Genomic DNA, 17,211 nt, shown 5'->3' with positions numbered 1-17,211 from the left:
TTCTATCCGTCACAAATGTGTTGAAGAGAATAGCAAAGGTATAACAAATTCACAAACCGATTGCAATTATCGTTGTCAATGGAAAACGAGAACTCCATCAGGGCTCTGAAGACTTCAGGAACAAAACTTGCCTTACTCTGTCTGATAAACACTTTGCAAGAACTTCTAATCATGTCACGAGGATGTGGGCAAGTTGTTGATTTCAGTAGCCACGCCAACTAGCGTTATGAATATAGAACATTCTCTGTGAAAGACCAATGATACTAATAGTTCAATTTATCCAGAGTTTCGGTTTGCTGTATGGGCTGTCAATCATACCCATCAGCCAATTACAAGTTGGGAGTAGGTGCGTGTATTCGACCACAAATGTGCGAAACCCGCATCTCACCACGCACCCACAAGCAATCCGGACACTAAACAGCACATCATGAACAAGATCTGAAGGTGGAAATAATTGCCCCTCTGCTTGAACCTCATTGACTTGAACCACACTAACTAGAACACAACAGATTTGTACACCATATATATATATATATATATATATATATATATATATATATATATTATATTTTTTATTTTTTTTATATATATATATATTAATATATATATATATATATATATATATATATATATATATATATATATATATATATATATACACACACACACATACATACATACGTGTCCTTTGATAAGATAACAGACCTTGGTCAGTAGTGGTGTTATAGTTGTGTAATAAATTACAATAAATAAGTAACAAAATAATTCTCAATAACAGTAAAAAAGGATCATGGATCCATTCCCTCTCAAAAATAGTTTTATTTAACATGTCAGATTTGGTCAATAGCTCAAACAAAATAAAAGTCGTTTTTGTTTTCTCAGGTCTAGTATACAACTCATTCTTACCATAAACCCATGATGTTGGAAATGAAATGCACAAACACTGCTGTCTCTAACCATCTGGTCAATCAGTATGGCAGCTACAGTAAAATAGTGTGTGGTCATGAGAGCAGTGTGAATAGTGTTTGACAAGGGTGCACTTTTATAAAGGGGTCATTTTGATGGCTTTTAGAGGGGGCACTTCAGTTTCAAGAACTGTTTCTAGCCAGCTAGGATTAAACTGCCTGTCCTTATCAAACAATATAGGCTGATATATTGTGGTGCAGTCAGCTAAATGACATAGATGGATGTGATGAAGGTCAACGAAATTCACTCTCGATTATAATTATTTAATCCAGGACAAAACCTATGGCAGGGTTTCCCAAACTTGGTCCTCGGTACCCCAAGGGGTGCACGTTTTGTTTTTTGCCCTAGCACTACACATCTGATTCAAATAATCAACTAATCATTCAACTTCGATAATTTAATCAGTTGTGTAGTGTCAGGGCAAAAACCAAAACGTTCACAGAGTTTGGAAAACGCTGACCTATGGCAAATCACCAGGATCCAGCCCACTGACTTTGTTTGCATAGTAGGAAACATACCACTTCCCACTCTCTATCGGTTATTTTTTTGGAGTCACCCTCAAAATTAAAGTGGAAAACCACACTACAGGCTGATCCAACTTTGATGTAATGTCCTTAAAACAAGTCAAAATGAGGCTCAGTAGTGTGTGTGGCCTCCACGTGCCAGTATGACCTCCCTACAACGCCTGGGCATGCTCCTGATGAGGTGGCGGATGGTCTCCTGAGGGATCTCCTCCCAGACCTGGACTAAAGCATCCGCCAACTCCTGGACAGTCTGTGGTGCAACGTGGCGTTGGTGGATGAAGCGAGACATGATGTCCCAGATTCGATCCCCGGGACCACCCATACACAAAAATGTATGCACGCATGACTGTAAGTCGCTTTGGATAAAAGCGTCTGCTAAATGGCATATTATTATTTATTATTATGTGCTCAATTGGATTCAGGTCTGGGGAACGGGCAGGCCAGTCCATAACATCAATGCCTTCCTCTTGCAGGAACTGCTGACACACTCCAGCCACATGAGGTCTAGCATTGTCTTGCATTAGGAGGAACCCAGGGCCAACCGCACCAGCATATGGTCTCACAAGGGGTCTGAGGATCTAATCTCGGTACCTAATGGCAGTCAGGCTACCTCTGGCGAGCACATGGAGGGCTGTGCGGCCCCCCAAATAAATGCCACCCCACACCATGACTGACCCACCGCCAAACCGGTCATGCTGGAGGATGTTGCAGGCAGCAGAACGTTCTCCACGGCGTCTCCAGACTCTGTCACGTCTGTCACATGTGCTCAGTGTGAACCTGCTTTCATCTGTGAAGAGCACAGGGCGCCAGTGGCGAATTTGCCAATCTTGGTGTTCTCTGGCAAATGCCAAACGTCCTGCACGGTGTTGGGCTGTAAGCACAACCCCCACCTGTGGACTTCGGGCCCTCATACCACCCTCATGGAGTCTGTTTCTGACCGTTTGAGCAGACACATGCACATTTGTGGCCTGCTGGAGGTCATTTTGCAGGGCTCTGGTAGTGCTCTTCCTGCTCCTCCTTGCACAAAGGCGGAGGTAGAGGTCCTGCTGCTGGGTTGTTGCCCTCCTACGGCCTCCTCCACGTCTCCTGGTAGCGCCTCCATGCTCTGGATACTACGCTGACAGACACAGCAAACTTTCTTGCCACAACTCGAATTGATGTGCCATCCTGGATGAGCTGCACTACCTGAGCCACTTGTGTGGGTTGTAGACTCCGTCTCATGCTACCACTAGAGTGAAAGCATTCAAAAGTGACCAAAACATCAGCCAGGAAGCATAGGAACTGAGAAGTGTTCTGTGGTCACCACCTGCAAAACCAGTCCTTTATTGGGGGTGTCTTGCTAATTGCCTATAATTTCCACCTGTTGTCTATTCCATTTGCACAACAGCATGTGAAATGTCTTGTCAATCAGTGTTGCTTCCTAAGTGGACAGTTTGATTTCACAGAAGTGTGATTGACTTGGAGTTACATTGTGTTGTTTAAGTGTTCCCTTTATTTTTTTGAGCAGTGTATATCCCCACAGGTAAGGCCTTAGTTAGCATCCTCAATCTATTTAACCAGTAGTGGTAGGTGTGGTTGGTAGAGCATGGCGCTTGCAACGCCAGGGTTGTGGGTTCAATTCCCACGGGGGGCCAGTATAAAAAAAAAGAAAAAAGAAATGTATGCACTCACTAACTAAGTCGCTCTGGATAAGAGCGTCTGCTAAATCACTAAAATGTAAAATGTGTGGTAGAGTCCGACCGCAAATTGTAGAGGCCCTCCTCTCGGCCGCAGAGACAAATTGTATTTTTTTTTTGTCATGGGGCGGGGAGAAAGTTTTACTGTTTTAAAAGCTAGTTTCCTTCAATTCCAAACATTTTATCATGGGGCTGAGAGAAAATTAGCAGTTTAAGTAATTTATTATTTTATTTTTGAAGGAGTGTGGCAGTCCCATTCCTTTAGTAATTTTTGCTTTATTGAAGAGATAGTACAATGTGAAAGACGGGGAAGATAGGGGGAGGGGGAGTCAAAGGGCAGTGGGACGGTTTCAAACCCATGCCGACTCCGGCATATACGTGTGCCGCTGGGACCACACAGAAAATGTGCACATTTTCCAGAATTCTACACATTTTGCCATGGTTTACGCCATGTTCTTATGTTATTGGAGTGACTCAAAATCAAAATTGGTGGCTCCATGCCATGACATTCTTTGAATTTTAGAATTTCCCTGACTATCTAGTTTTTATTTTGGTGGTTGTTCTTAAATGATTTCATAAAAAAATATATAGCTCCATGATATATTTTCTACATACTTTCTGGTTTTAGTTGTTTATGTTTACACTGAAAACATTTTACCTCCCCGAAAATGTTTAATCATATTTTTTGGAGTGGCGGCAACAATTTCAGAACCAAGCCCTTTTGAAAATGAAATGACATGTTTGGCTAAAGGTTAAAGTAGTTAATCCCTTCTGAGTTGTGACAAGTTGTGAATGAGTTAAAAGTTCAGTCTGTCTTTGAATTAGTGGGTCTAGGAGTAACTTCTTTATTACTGCTTTTTATGGTAAGTGAACAAATAAGGCACTTGCAGTCCTAACCAGCTCAAACAGGTATAAAACTGTATTAACTGTTAACTAATACAGAACTAATGAAGAAAAAAACCCCCATGGTTTTCAACAAAACAGAGGACTGCTGTCTGTTTACAGGTGCAAGTGTCTCACATGGGGGACAGGGGCTTCAGTCCTGCAGGAGAAAGTTGTACTTCCCAAAGTCAAACTCGTCTGGCATGATGAGCATGTCTTCACGGGCCTTGGCCAGCTTCTGCCGCAGGAATTCCCGCCTCTCCTGCCATTCCACCAGCTCCTCATCACTGTGGGCGTAGTCACAACTCACCCCCTCGGGACAGCCACTCTCCAGCCTGTCAATCACACTCATCTATATTTCACATACGTCAATCACTGTGCACCAATAACATTTGATAGGAACAAATAGGATAAGGATGTGGTAAGTGAACCTTGACATATCCCAGTTGTTTTCTGTGTGCATATACAGAGCATCTCATGACGGGTAATGAGAAAGGCACTACAGTATTGAGACCCTCCCCTGGGTGAGTGTTACCTGGGGCAAAGGGCGAGGCGGAGTCCGGGGAAGCGGTATGTCCAGGTCAGGCTCTCGTCCTCTCCCTCGCAGCTGAATACACGGTCCTTGTGTTTCTCTGAGGAGATGTGCTGCTGCCACTGGCGCTCGCTGTTACTATGCTTCCCACACAGACGACAGTGGAAGCCGCTCTAGAACACACACGCACAGTGAAACTTCTCATGGTACGTTAAGCATTCATAAACACTGACAGACATACGCACACATTGCATTGCATGAACATGCATGCACACACTATCAAAATGTAGTCCATCTTGATAGTGTTAGATAGCTTTTACAAATGAGAAAGGGGAATGTATTGTTTGCGTTCTACATCCAACAAACAGGTTTTGTGAGTAAGTGCCTTTACTCACCATTGGCTCGGCATAGTCGGTTGGCATGGCGATTTGCTTCTCCTCCATGGGTTGGGTGGTCAGGGGGTCATCCGGCTGACGGTTTTGATTCGTCATTGTAAGCCACATGTCGTACAACTGCTGCATATCCTTCACTTTAGGAACAGGTTCAAAGAGGAATGTAAGTAACAATACTAATGTGTACCGGTGGGGATAATAGGCATCTGAACCAATCCTGCTCATAGATCAAAGTAAACAGAGGCGATAATGTGGAGCAAAAGGTTGAATGGAAACGAAAACATAGTGTAAACATACAGCCATTGTTCTTCATATAGGTCCACACTTGCTTCTCCTCTTCACTGTGGGCGAAGGCACAGTTCCCAATGTAGTGGCACTTCTTCTGCTTCACCACGTGGGCACATATCTGAGGGGGACAGGTTTTGCCGTTACACACAGACTGCGAGGATGTTTGTGGAAACAAATTTGCAGTGTCAATTATTAAGTATTAAATTCAACTGACCAATATATACCGTTACCCATGAGCACACACTAACATAATAGTTAATTATAAGTTGTTAAATAGACACATTGATAATATACTTGGTTGAGTCTATCAAAAATAATTTCTAGCAAGTAGTGTATGAGGAGTAGCAGGGGGCAGCACACACATCATACTGCTGGGGGTAGGTCTTGGCGAAAGGCAACGTCCGCACCATCACCCACTTCTTTCCTTCAAAGGACTTCACCAACAGCACCCGACGCTCCTTCGTCCAACTACAGGGAGAGAGAGAAAGAGAGAAAGAGAGAGATGTGAGAGTTATGGTGGACTTCCCAGAAAGATACTATCCTAAATTACATAGGGCTTCGCTGTAAATGCTCCATACGCCTTGGTTTTTGTCCCCAAGATGATTATTCACTATTGTTATTCAAAAAACGAAAACATATCTCAGACTACACATCTAACATACATTGGCCGTTTGATACACAATAGTGAATAACAGTGGTCAGTCACATGGAACTGTTGCATACTACAGTGGAGCACTACCTCACCCATTTTCTGGCCTCCATCTGGCTAGGGATGCTAGGTAGGGTGCAGCCTCACCTGTGCCTGGCCTTGGCTGTACAGTATTTAAGCGCTTTGTCCGGCTCGCTGACCAGCCCGTCCCTCCAGCACTGACCACATACAAACTTCCTCTTCAGGTTCAAGCTATAGCCTCCTCCCCCACCTCTACAGGTGTCCCCACCACCACTTGGGGATGAAGATGGTGGTGGCATGTACACAGGCTTATAGTCAACGAGTCACAGGGACAAAAACAGAGAGGCAAAGGTAGAGAGAATCAGACAAACTACACAGGAGCGGTTGCCTCACCATATTATGAGATGTAGCATAGCAGGGATTTTCTACCTTGGGTTTGTGTGTGTTCTGCTCCTGTTTATGCCAGTGTCGCTTGGATTCCTGCACAATTTCTTCATGAGTGATGCCTATAGAACAGGCACATACACAGAAAAGTGATGCCTAGTCGAGCCTTGGCATCACTTTTTACAGACAGTATTTACAGACAGTGTTTATCAACTGTGACAAGATTGAACCGCAGTGTCTACTGACACCTACTGGACTTTGTTGAAATTTTCCTGACTTTTAGTATAGAAACTAACATTTAAAAATAAAGATGTTTTATTGTAGATTGGCCTCTACATTTAAAAAATGTTTTCACATTTCTTAGACAGGAATAAATATGTCTCTCTGTGTCTGAGACCAAGTACATTCATGTGCATCAATCTGACTGTACCGGAGTCTTGCTGCAGCATCCAGCACTTGAGCTCTATGACAGAGTGGGCAAAGGAGCAGCTGTCCTCTCGCTGGCAGCCGTAGCGCCGGGCATGGCGGCACACGTCCAACTGGCACTGGGTATACAGTGGGCGGATCTTAGTGTAGTGCACGTTGCTGGACCTCACAGCATGCACCAGGCACCTGCAGGGCACAGAAGGGGGAAGAGTGAGCGTGAGTGTGTGAGTGAGAGAGAGGGAGGCAAACGTGACTCACTTCTTTTTGTCGAATGGGTGTCGGGCGGAGAGGTTGGAGCAGATGGACGGCACCTCCTTACTGCGCTTACTGATGATCCTGGGCTTACTGTCATAGCACTCCTGAGTAGAGAGAGAGGGAGGGAGAGAATGAGAGGGGGAAAGTGGAGGTAAACAGAGACAAGAAGTAGGGGGGAGCATGAGTAAGGTTGAACGGCATGTTTTGGAGGTCTGCAGGGACTGATTTCTTCATCCCATTTTTATTGCACCTCGTCTCACCTTGGTTGAGCGCCCTCCACTTCTTTCCATTATCAATATTTATTTACAGACACTGTAGTAAGCTACAGTCTAATCATGTTTAAGTTAATTTCATATTTAAAGTTAACGGCCGCGTGATTCTCCACCCATGTAGGCAGCCTACTCTATTTCAATGAGACCACACATACTAGGCGCACTTGAACTCGCACGCCCAACAAAGCAGAAAGACGACCGTTTCCAAATAATCTGCGGGACAGCAAAAATATTTTCATCCCAAAGTCGTCTGTCTGACCGCCCGCAATGATCTCTGTTGGGACCCGCAGCCCTCTACCATGTTTCACTGGTCAAGCTTGGACATATGGAGATGTGTATGCAACTGTGTGTGTCCCCTACCTCACAGAGGTACATGAACATGCCGTTGTGGAGCTGCAGCAGGCATGTGATGCCGAGTGTGGGCCTGTCATTGTTGGGGCTCTGCGGGTCAAACAGCAGCTCTCTGTTCAGGGCTCCCTTCCTCTCCAGGGTCCACACATCTACCTCCTCCTGGCAGTAGGCAAATGTACATCCCTCCCTGTACTTACACTTCTGAGTCTCCAGCACCTCTGCACAGAGGGAAGGAACATATACAAACTCAAACAAACGCTAACCTTTAGGACCCTTTTTCCAGATTAAAACTACTAGGTAATTTGACCTATGACACACACACATTATATTCATCTAAACAGAACCTCTTTCCCACACCAGTGACTCTGTTGTTTTCCGTACCCTTGCAGAGCATAAACGGCCCAGTAAAGTTGTTGGTGGGGCGGGGTCGCACCCTGTTCCAGACTGGGTGCCCTGAAGCCCTGATCCTGCACAGACAAATGTCCCGCTTACAACGGTGGGCCAATTCTGCCTGGTGCAGGTAGTCCAGGACCCCTGGACCTGAGAGGCAGAGAAAGGGAGGGGCGTTAAGGGGGACATAGAATGAGATAAATAAAAATAGAGAGGTGAACCTCGGTGCTATGGTGGTCTTGCAAATGTCAGTCTTATTAGTTAGAAGTAGGGGGCCTCCCAAGTGGCGCAGCAGTCTAAGGCACTGCATCGCAGTGCAACAGGCGTCACTACAGACCCAGGTTCGATCCCAGGCTGTGTCGCAGCCGGCCACGACCGGGAGACCCATGAGGCAATGCACAATTGGCCAAGCGTCATCTGGGTTAGGAGAGGGTTTGGCCGGCCGGGATGTCCTTGTCCCATCGTGCTCTAGCGACTCGTTGTGGCTGGCCGGGCACATGCACACCGACTTCGGTCGCCAGCTATACGGTGTTTCCTCCGACACATTGGTGCGGCTGGCTTCCGGGTTAAGCGAGCAGTGTGTCAAGAAGCAGTGCGGCTTGGCGGGGTCGTGTTTCGGAGGACGCATGTCTCTTGACCTTTGCCTCTCCTGATTTCGTACTGGAGTTGCAACGATGGGACAAGACTGTAACTACCAATTGAATATCATGAAATTGGGGAGAAAAAAAAAGAAACATTAAGAAGTAAACTGGGGGAGGGACACCGTCTGAGAGGGAGTTTATCATGTCCACTACTGTACCTATCCAGCTGTAGCACGTGGCACAGGCCTGCTTGAAGTCATGGGTGGCTGCTACGGTGTTCTTGGTCAGCAGAGAGAGCTTGGAGGAGACCTGGCCATTCTTTACCACCTACATCGCCATGGTAATATTAATTAATTTAGGTTAATATGTCAAGGCAAAACTAGCATGATGCTGTAAAAGGTGAGCTCCACTGATAAAGTTCTATGTGACCGAAACATTGCATAAATGTTTAATTTAAAATGTACACAGTGTGCTGAGTCCAACAAATTCTGCTGACAGAAATAAATGGCTTACTGTGTGGTTGGACTTCTTGGGTGAACGTGTTGCAGAGAGAATATTGTGGGAGATTCTTGCACCTTAAGATAGTGTGAGAACAAAAAAGAGAGAACAATCTATTATAAACAACTACATTAGGTTCATAACGTTCTTGGTTATAAACATTCAAAAGTAAAATGAACCATGTATACATTGGTATAAGCTAACAAGACACTACCACCCTCAATCCACTCACCAGGCTGGTTGAACTCAGAGAGGGAGTCCAGCCCCCCTCCCCCCACCACTACTGGTTTGGCTGCTATTGCGCCCCCAAGTGGGGAGAAACTGTCCAGGGCATCAAGTGAATCGAGTGCTGTTGTGGGAGCCGGGGCATCCCCACCACCAAGGCCTGAAAGGTTGTCCAGGTTGTTTAAGGCATCTAGGGAGTCTAGTGCATCCAGGCCATCTAAAGAGTCCAGCGCACCCAGGGCATCCCGCCCACCAATGCCTGGGAAGGTGTCCAGAGAGTTGAGCTGGCTGATGGCTGAGTTGAAGAAGGCTGGGGGGAGCCGGGGTGAGGGGGCAGGCAGGCCTGAGGGAAACGGGAGCTGGATGGGGACACAGCCTGAGCTGGGGAGGAAGGTGGGAAAGTCACGTTGAGGGGGAATCTGAATGAGAAGGGAAAGGAGAGAATGAAAAGTTGCATTGACAGATTCAGGGAAGCTATATCGACCAGTAGACACAAACTCACATCACTAACCTCTGGTTCGTCATGGAGACAGTCCAGCAGGCTGTCTAGATCATCTCCCATCAGCTCACTGTCACCCAGGTGCTCTGACTCAGGCACCGAGAAGGGCAACCCCCGGGGGCCTTGGACAGATCTACCCAGAAGTTTGGAGTAGACCAGAGGACCAGAGGGAGGGGGAGAGGATTCATCACTAACTGGGATAGCGGCAGATACAGGCTTGTAGGAGAAGCCAACTGAAAGACAGGGAGAGGAGAGGGAACAGGTGGGTTTTATTTTCTTTAAGTTATTCAAATTGTTATTGCTACATCTGACACATATTCTTTGATAGTCTTTACATTACAATGTGATAGGTAATTCAACATTTCTGGGTCAGTAGAATTTCTACCTGATGAGATGTCACTTAAGGAATCCAGACCACTGCCATACATCTTGAGGTAAAAAGAGAAAAAGACAACAGCTTCTGTTTAATTGACAATAAATCAACAGGTAAACCAAAGTACATTCCAAATCTCAACCAGTTTAAGTGGCAATATGTAACTTTTTGGGTGGCCCGACTAAATTCACATAGAAATTTGGTAATAGATCAATCATTCTACTTGAAAGCAAGTCTAAGAAGCGATAGATCTGTTCTAAACTCAGCAAAAAAAGAAACGTCCTCTCACTGTCAACTGCGTTTATTTTCAGCAAACTTAACATGTGTAAATATTTGTATGAACATAACAAGATTCAACAACTGAGACAAAGTGAACAAGTTCCACAGACATGTGACTAACAGAAATTGAATAATGTGTCCCTGAACTAAGGGGGGGATCTGGGCTCAATGGGATGGAGATCCGGGCTCTTCGCTGGCCATGGCAGAACACTGACATTCCTGTCTTGCAGGAAATCACGCACAGAACGAGCAGTATGGCTGGTGGCATTGTCATGCTGGAGGGTCATGTCAGGATGAGCCTGCAGGAAGTGTACCACGTGAGGGAGGAGGATGTCTTCCCTGTAACGCACAGCATTGAGATTGCCTGCAATGACAACAAGCTCAGTCCGATGATGCTGTGACACACCGCCCCAGACCATGATGGACCCTCCACCTCCAAATTGATCCCGCTCCAGAGTACAGGCCTCGGTGTAACGCTCATTCCTTCGACGATAAACGCGAATCCGACCATCACCCCTGGTGAGACAAAACCGCGACTGGTCAGTGAAGAGCACTTTTTGCCAGTCCTGTCTGGTCCAGCGACGGTGGGTTTGTGCCCATAGGCGACGTTGTTGTCTGGTGAGGACCTGCCTTACAACAGGCCTACAAGCCCTCAGTCCAGCCTCTCTCAGCCCATTACGGACAGTCTGAGCACTGATGGACGGATTGTGCGTTCCTGGTGTAACTCGGGCAGTTGTTGTTGCCATCCTGTACCTGTCCCGCAGGTGTGATGTTCGGATGTACCGATCCTGTGCAGGTGTTGTTACACGTGGTCTGCCACTGCGAGGACGATCAGCTGTCCGTCCTGTCTCCCTGTAGCGCTGTCTTAGGCGTCTCACAGTACAGACATTGCAATTTATTGCCCTGGCCACATCTGCAGTCCTCATGCCTCCTTGCAGCATTCCTAAGGCACGTTCACACAGATGAGCAGGGACCCTGGGCATCTTTCTTTTGGTGTTTTTCAGAGTCAGTAGAAAGGCCTCTTTAGTGTCCTAAGTTTTCATAACTGTGACCTTAATTGCCTACCGTGTAAGCTGTTAGTGTCTTAACGACCGTTCCACAGGTGCATGTTCGTTAATTGTTTATGGTTCATTGAACAAGCATGGTAAACATAGTTTAAACCCTTTACAATGAAGGTCTGTGAAGTTATTTTTGATTTTTACAAATTATCTTTGGAAGACAGGGTCCTGAAAAAGGGACGTTTCATTTTTTGCTGAGTTTATGTGCGCTATTTTTATGCTTCCTTTTCTTAAGTTTTTGCGTCTTTAAATTTCGGTTTTGTACACCAGCTTCAAACAGCTGAAACAATAATTTCGGTTATGGAAAATATATTTCAGAGCAGTTTAGCTGGTACAATGATTCTCTACACTATCTTATAATTAGGCAAACTATTAGTTTTAGCAACCAGAAAATGACGGAGCGATTTCTGCACAGTGCAACTTTAAAGTGTAATGGTGAAAGTTGTTGTACTTGCCTCCCCTGCAAAAGGAACTGTGTTCCCATTACTTTGCTCAGATGTGGCCGACTCCTTCTGTAAAGGAAGCAAATATTAACTCCATAAAGTGGCAACCTAAAGAAAATGTCAAACTTAATGACTTCAATTGTTATGAACTCAAATTGAGATTTAAACCCAAGCATAAACAGCTCATGGCAGATTTGATCAGAGAATGGCAGATTGAGAACAATTGAATCCAAGCCACTTATCCTGGAACGTAATTTGCCATGCTATTTTAATCTAGACCTTCCGCTTTGGAAACTGATTCTCACCTGTGTGCTAATGTAGGCTTTGCGTATCTTCAGGCCCAGTTTGTTAGCTAACTCCTGTGCCAACTCGTACACATGTTTGTCCTACGAAGAGTACAAGGGAAGAAAAAAAATATACATTAATTATTTTCAACACAAGCTTTTTATTAAACTAATTTTTTTTTAAACTCTTATTCTGAGCTACATGATACAGTAAAAGTATGGTGTGAGGTCTCTCCCCCCTCGCATTTTTTATCACCACATTTTGAAAAACATCAAAGGTAATTGAGGAGAGGAGGAAAATGGGGAAACAAATGCGCTTGCATGAAATGAGACTCTCCTTCTCCATTAGCGCATCATCATGCAAAGGATGTTTACAGATGAGGAATCCCAACATACATACTGTTGAAGTCGGAAGTTTACATACACTTAGGTTGGAGTCACTAAAACTCGTTTTTCAACCACTCCACAAATGTCCTGTTAACAAACTATAGTTTAGGTAAGTCGGTTAGGACATACTTTGTGCATGACACAAGTAATTTTTCCAACAATTGTTTACAGACAGATTACTTCACTGTATCACAATTCCAAGTTTACATACACTAAATTGACTGTGCCTTTAAACAGCTTGGGAAATTCCAGAAAATGATGTCATGGCTTTAGAAGCTTCTGATAGGCTAATTGACATAATTTGAGTCAATTGGAGGTGTACCTGTGGATGTATTTCAAGGCCTACCTTCAAACTCAGTGCATCTTTGTTTGACATCATGGGAAAATCTAAAGAAATCAGCCAAGACCTCAGAAAGAAAATTGTAGACCTCCACAAGTCTGATTCATCCTTGGGAGCAATTTCCAAACGCCTGAAGGTACGACGTTCATCTGTACAAACAATAGTACACAAGTATAAACACCATGGGACCACGCAGCCGTCATACCGCTCAGGAAGGAGACGCGTTCTGTCTCCTAGAGATGAACGTACTTTGGTGCACCAGGACCTTGTGAAGATGTTGGCGGAAACAGGCACAAAGGTATCTAGATCCACAGTCAAACGAGTCCTATATCGACATAACCTGAAAGGCCGCTCAGCAAAGAAGAAGCCACTGCTCCAAAACCGCCATAAAAAAGCCAGACTACGGTTTGCAAATGCACATGGGGACAAAGATCTTACTTTTTGGAGAAATGTCCTCTGGTCTGATGAAACAAAATTAGAACTGTTTGGCCATAATGACCATCGTTATGTTTGGAGGAAAAGGGGGGGTGCTTGCAAGCCAAAGAACACCATCCCAACCGTGAAGCACGGGGGTGGCAGCATCATGCTGTGGGGGTGCTTTGCTGCAGGAGGGACTGGTGCACTTCAAAATAGGTGGCATCATGAGGAAGAAAATTATGTGGATATATTGAAGCAACATCAAGACATCAGTCAGGAAGTTAAAGCTTGGTCGCAAATGGGTCTTCCAAATGGACAATGACCCCAAGCATACTTCCAAAGTTGTGGCAAAATGGCTTAAGGACAACGACATCAAGGTATTGGAGTGGCCATCACAAAGCCCTGACCTCATTCCTATAGAAAATTTGTGGGCAGAACTGAAAAAGTGTGTATGAGCAAGGAGGCCTACAAACCTGACTCCGTTACACCAGCTCTGTCAGGAGGAATGGGCCAAAATTCACCCAACTTATTGTGGGAAGCTTGTGGAAGGCTACCCGAAACGCTTGACCCAAGTTAAACAATTTAAAGTCAATACTACCAAATACTAATTGAGTGTATGTAAACTTCTGACCCACTGGGAATGTGATGAAAGAAATAAAAGCTGAAATAAATCATTCTCTCTACTATTATTCTGACATTTCACATTCTTAAAATAAAGTTGTGATCCTAACTGACCTAAGACAGGGAAGTTTTACTAGGATTAAATGTCAGGAATTGTGAAAAACTGAGTTTAAATGAAATGAATTTGGTTAAGGTGTATGTAAACTTCCGACATGAACTGTATGTCAAGTGGTAAGAAGAAATGTTGCTAGTTGTGCTAGACATTTTATAGATAAAAAGGGTCGGGAGGCGAAGGTCAAGTCATGCGTCCTCCGAAACATGACCCCGCCAAACCGCGCTTCTTAACCGGGAAGCCAGCCGCACCAATGTGTCGGAGGAAACACTGTTCAACTGACGACCAAGGTCAGCCTGCAGGTGCCCGGCCCGCCACAAGGAGTCGCTAGAGCGCGATGAGCCAAGTAAAGCACCCCCCGGCCAAACCCTCCCCTAACCCGGATGATGCTGGGGCAATGGTGCGCCGCCCTATGGGACTACCGGTCACGGCCGTTTGTGATACAGCCTGGTATCAAACCTGGGTCTGTAGTGACGCCTCTAGCACTGCGATGCAGTGCCTTAGACCACTGCGCCACTCGGGAGGCCAAGCATATTGTTTTTAAATGTGTGCATGCTTTTCTACTCCAAGAAAACAACTGCTGATTTGAAGGGTAATTCGTAACGTTGCTCACGTTCGGTGTAGTGAGCAGGCAGCCCGTGCTGCAGTTGTAGGCCTCTCTGAAACGGCCCAGCTCCTTCAGGCATAGAGCCTTCCTGTAGAGTGCCCTGCAACTGTCTTTGCACAGCGCCAGGGCACTGTCACAGTCCTGCACACCCTGCTCATACTGCCCCTGAGAGAAAGATGGAGAGAAAGAGATGACAGGTAAGGTGTGGGTCCTGCCACAGAGTGAAAGACTAAGGCCATACAGTGGTTAATACAGGCTAATGAGAATGGGGTAATGATAGGTGAACTGTATCTTCAAGGGGATGTTGAGGAAGTGTCTGACATCACTTTTGGCATGATGGCAACAGTTCAATGATGAGGCTGAAACACGTTGCGCATGATGGAATAGAACAATGTGATGCAACACGAAATACTGAAGTAGAGAGAGTGCAATGGGTGTTCACCATTGGTTCAATATTTGCCCACTACAGCACATTTGCCTACAACACAATTGCTCTTAAATATTAGATTTAAGAGATGACGTCATACCTTTTGCATACAGAATCGTGAACCTCATTCAATCATCCATATTGTGGATCAAAAGATGCATAATCCTGGTGACACACCACTCTTGACTCACCATGCTGTGGTAGGCTGCAGCCCTGTTGACATACAGACTCTCCATCAGGGCTGAGGGGATTTCCAGAGACTCAGCCTGGGCATAGTGGGCCACATTAACACCCTCACTGAAGTCCTTTATGGCCTGCTGCCACTCACCCTCCCTGAACATTGCATTCCCCTCATCCAGCAGGTTACACACCAACTGGGTCAGAAACACCTGGAGGGAAGAGGAGGAGAGGAATATGGCATGGGAATGAGATAAAGACAGTACACAGGAAAAGCCATAAAGGACATGGACGTGTCTAATCAGTATTATGGCTGGTTTTGGTACTTTTTTCCAATGGCAATAATGGATCAAATGTGAAATGGAGAAAATCTCTGCAAAGGGCAAGCTGCATGACTGTGAGCACACATGTTCCTTTCCTGAAATTCTTTGGAACAGTTTAGGGGGTGTGTCGACATGCCTAGACTAAGGTCAAGAGAGAAGACAGTCATCGCATTCATTAATCCCTACCTTATAGCCTTCAGGCTCTGGATAAGGCAAGGAAGACCTAGGACACAGAGGAAAATATATCAACTTATCAATACAAGTGAACTAGTGCTGTATGGTCGTTTGTGGGTGTAGGATGAATGTCAAGTAAGAGAGCAACTGGCTACAATTTAGTTGAGAACTTGTGGGAATTGCAGGGAAATTTTTATTTCTCACCGTATGAATCCCAGGGCGTTCTGTATGCCCTCCCGACACTTCTGACGGTCCAAGTCCATCTCGGCAAACTGTAAAAAAAGAAAGGCCCATCAACATCATTTTGATGTCTACTATCGAACTACCTAGCTAGAAGAAATAAGATAGGTTCAAGAGCTCGTGCAAAGTACACAGCAACGACAAAATATAACTTGGCCAGTTTAGCCAAATATTTGTTTTTGTTTAGCTAGCTAGATAGTTAACCATGCCTCAAGTTTTCAAGCTAGCTAGCTGGGCATGATTCGACGAAGTTACAACCCACCTGGTGATAAAAACCATAAGTCGACGTTTACTGCTGTGGGCAGAGCAACATCTTGCCACAGAGGAACTTACAGCTACCATCCATCCAGTGAAATTATTTGCAAGGGTATTTTTTGCATGGACAGTTTACATGTAAGTTTCACTTCCAATTCCTCAGCTGCACAGTGAACACCCACCCGCTCGCTCGCTTGCTTGCTTGCTTTTGAGTTGCTTGGCTGCCACAAGGTCCTAGCGAGAGTCATTTCTAGGGTAGGGTGAGGTGTGCTGTGAATAAAATGTTTCCTGTTTAGACATGTCATAAGGTAGCAATCAATTATGTGCGGAATTAAAAAGTTTGCATTTGTATTTTATTTGAGAAATTAATCTACCTAGGATAGCTTTCACTTTTTTGTTGTTTCTCTCTGGAGTTCTAGCCAAAGTCCGGCAGATTGCGATATTGAGTCGTTTCATCTTATCTTACGTCTTAAAGCAAGACATTTTTATTATTTCCCGCACAATACCAGTGTCTACCTACATATGTGAAAACGGCGCATTTCTACGTTTTATAGAAGACAAAACATTGTTTAAAAGTTCTACCCGATGATATTGTCAAGTTGCGTCAATTCAAATATGGTATAGGAACAAAAAGAGGTCAATACACGTCTTCTAAAATAGACTAGTATTTTAATTAATGCAAACACTTGAATGGTAAATATGATGTTCGTATATATCTCCAGTGATTTTCACTGAAAAACCAAGCAGGGCAGACAGAGAACTGAGCCATTGTTATAAGTTCTTCTTTAAATACTCTGACAGAGATGGTTCCCCCTCCCTGCTGGGCCTGTCAGAGTAGAGGCTGGGTGTGGTTTAAACTTACCCAACCTATCGATGGCGCTCA

The 17,211-nt window shown here is 44.9% G+C and overlaps 1 protein-coding gene across 2 annotated transcripts; it reads right to left on the bottom strand.

Annotated features, from left to right (window-relative positions):
* Nucleotides 1-3,987: 3,987 nt before the first annotated feature.
* Nucleotides 3,988-16,527, bottom strand: LOC121569031 (zinc finger CCCH domain-containing protein 7B-like). 2 transcript variants are annotated; one of them, XM_041879617.2, is made up of 23 exons: nucleotides 16,336-16,527; nucleotides 16,038-16,105; nucleotides 15,846-15,882; nucleotides 15,351-15,548; nucleotides 14,739-14,897; nucleotides 12,270-12,350; nucleotides 11,977-12,033; nucleotides 10,197-10,239; nucleotides 9,824-10,044; nucleotides 9,320-9,731; nucleotides 9,103-9,164; nucleotides 8,808-8,916; nucleotides 8,000-8,158; nucleotides 7,628-7,836; nucleotides 6,999-7,099; nucleotides 6,745-6,926; nucleotides 6,360-6,436; nucleotides 6,057-6,238; nucleotides 5,623-5,728; nucleotides 5,270-5,378; nucleotides 4,976-5,109; nucleotides 4,584-4,753; nucleotides 3,988-4,383 (listed from the first exon to the last, which is right to left on the bottom strand). In XM_041879617.2, the coding sequence occupies exons 2-23, from the start codon at nucleotides 16,094-16,096 to the stop codon at nucleotides 4,203-4,205; spliced, it is 3,048 nt and encodes a 1,015-aa protein (XP_041735551.1). In that variant the 5' UTR covers nucleotides 16,097-16,105; nucleotides 16,336-16,527; the 3' UTR covers nucleotides 3,988-4,202. The 2 variants fall into 2 exon arrangements, with proteins under 2 accessions (XP_041735551.1, XP_041735552.1); XM_041879618.1 differs by having other exon boundaries at nucleotides 4,227-4,400.
* Nucleotides 16,528-17,211: the final 684 nt, after the last annotated feature.

This window comes from Coregonus clupeaformis, chromosome 7 (assembly GCF_020615455.1).
Source record: "Coregonus clupeaformis isolate EN_2021a chromosome 7, ASM2061545v1, whole genome shotgun sequence".
NCBI lineage: Eukaryota > Metazoa > Chordata > Actinopteri > Salmoniformes > Salmonidae > Coregonus > Coregonus clupeaformis.
This window is presented reverse-complemented; position numbering and strand designations above follow the sequence as displayed.

What these genes read in the sequence shown, in the direction of transcription:
- LOC121569031 (XM_041879617.2), bottom strand. Translation starts at nt 16,096, where the DNA reads ATGGACTTGGACCGTCAGAAGTGTCGGGAGGGCATACAGAACGCCCTG. An exon ending in AACGCCCTGGGATTCATACG is followed by an intron (nt 15,883 to 16,037) that starts GTGAGAAATAAA and finishes TCTGTGTCCTAG; the next exon opens with GTCTTCCTTGCCTTATCCAG. An exon ending in GCCTGCTCACTACACCGAAC is followed by an intron (nt 12,351 to 14,738) that starts GTGAGCAACGTT and finishes TACTCTTCGTAG; the next exon opens with GACAAACATGTGTACGAGTT.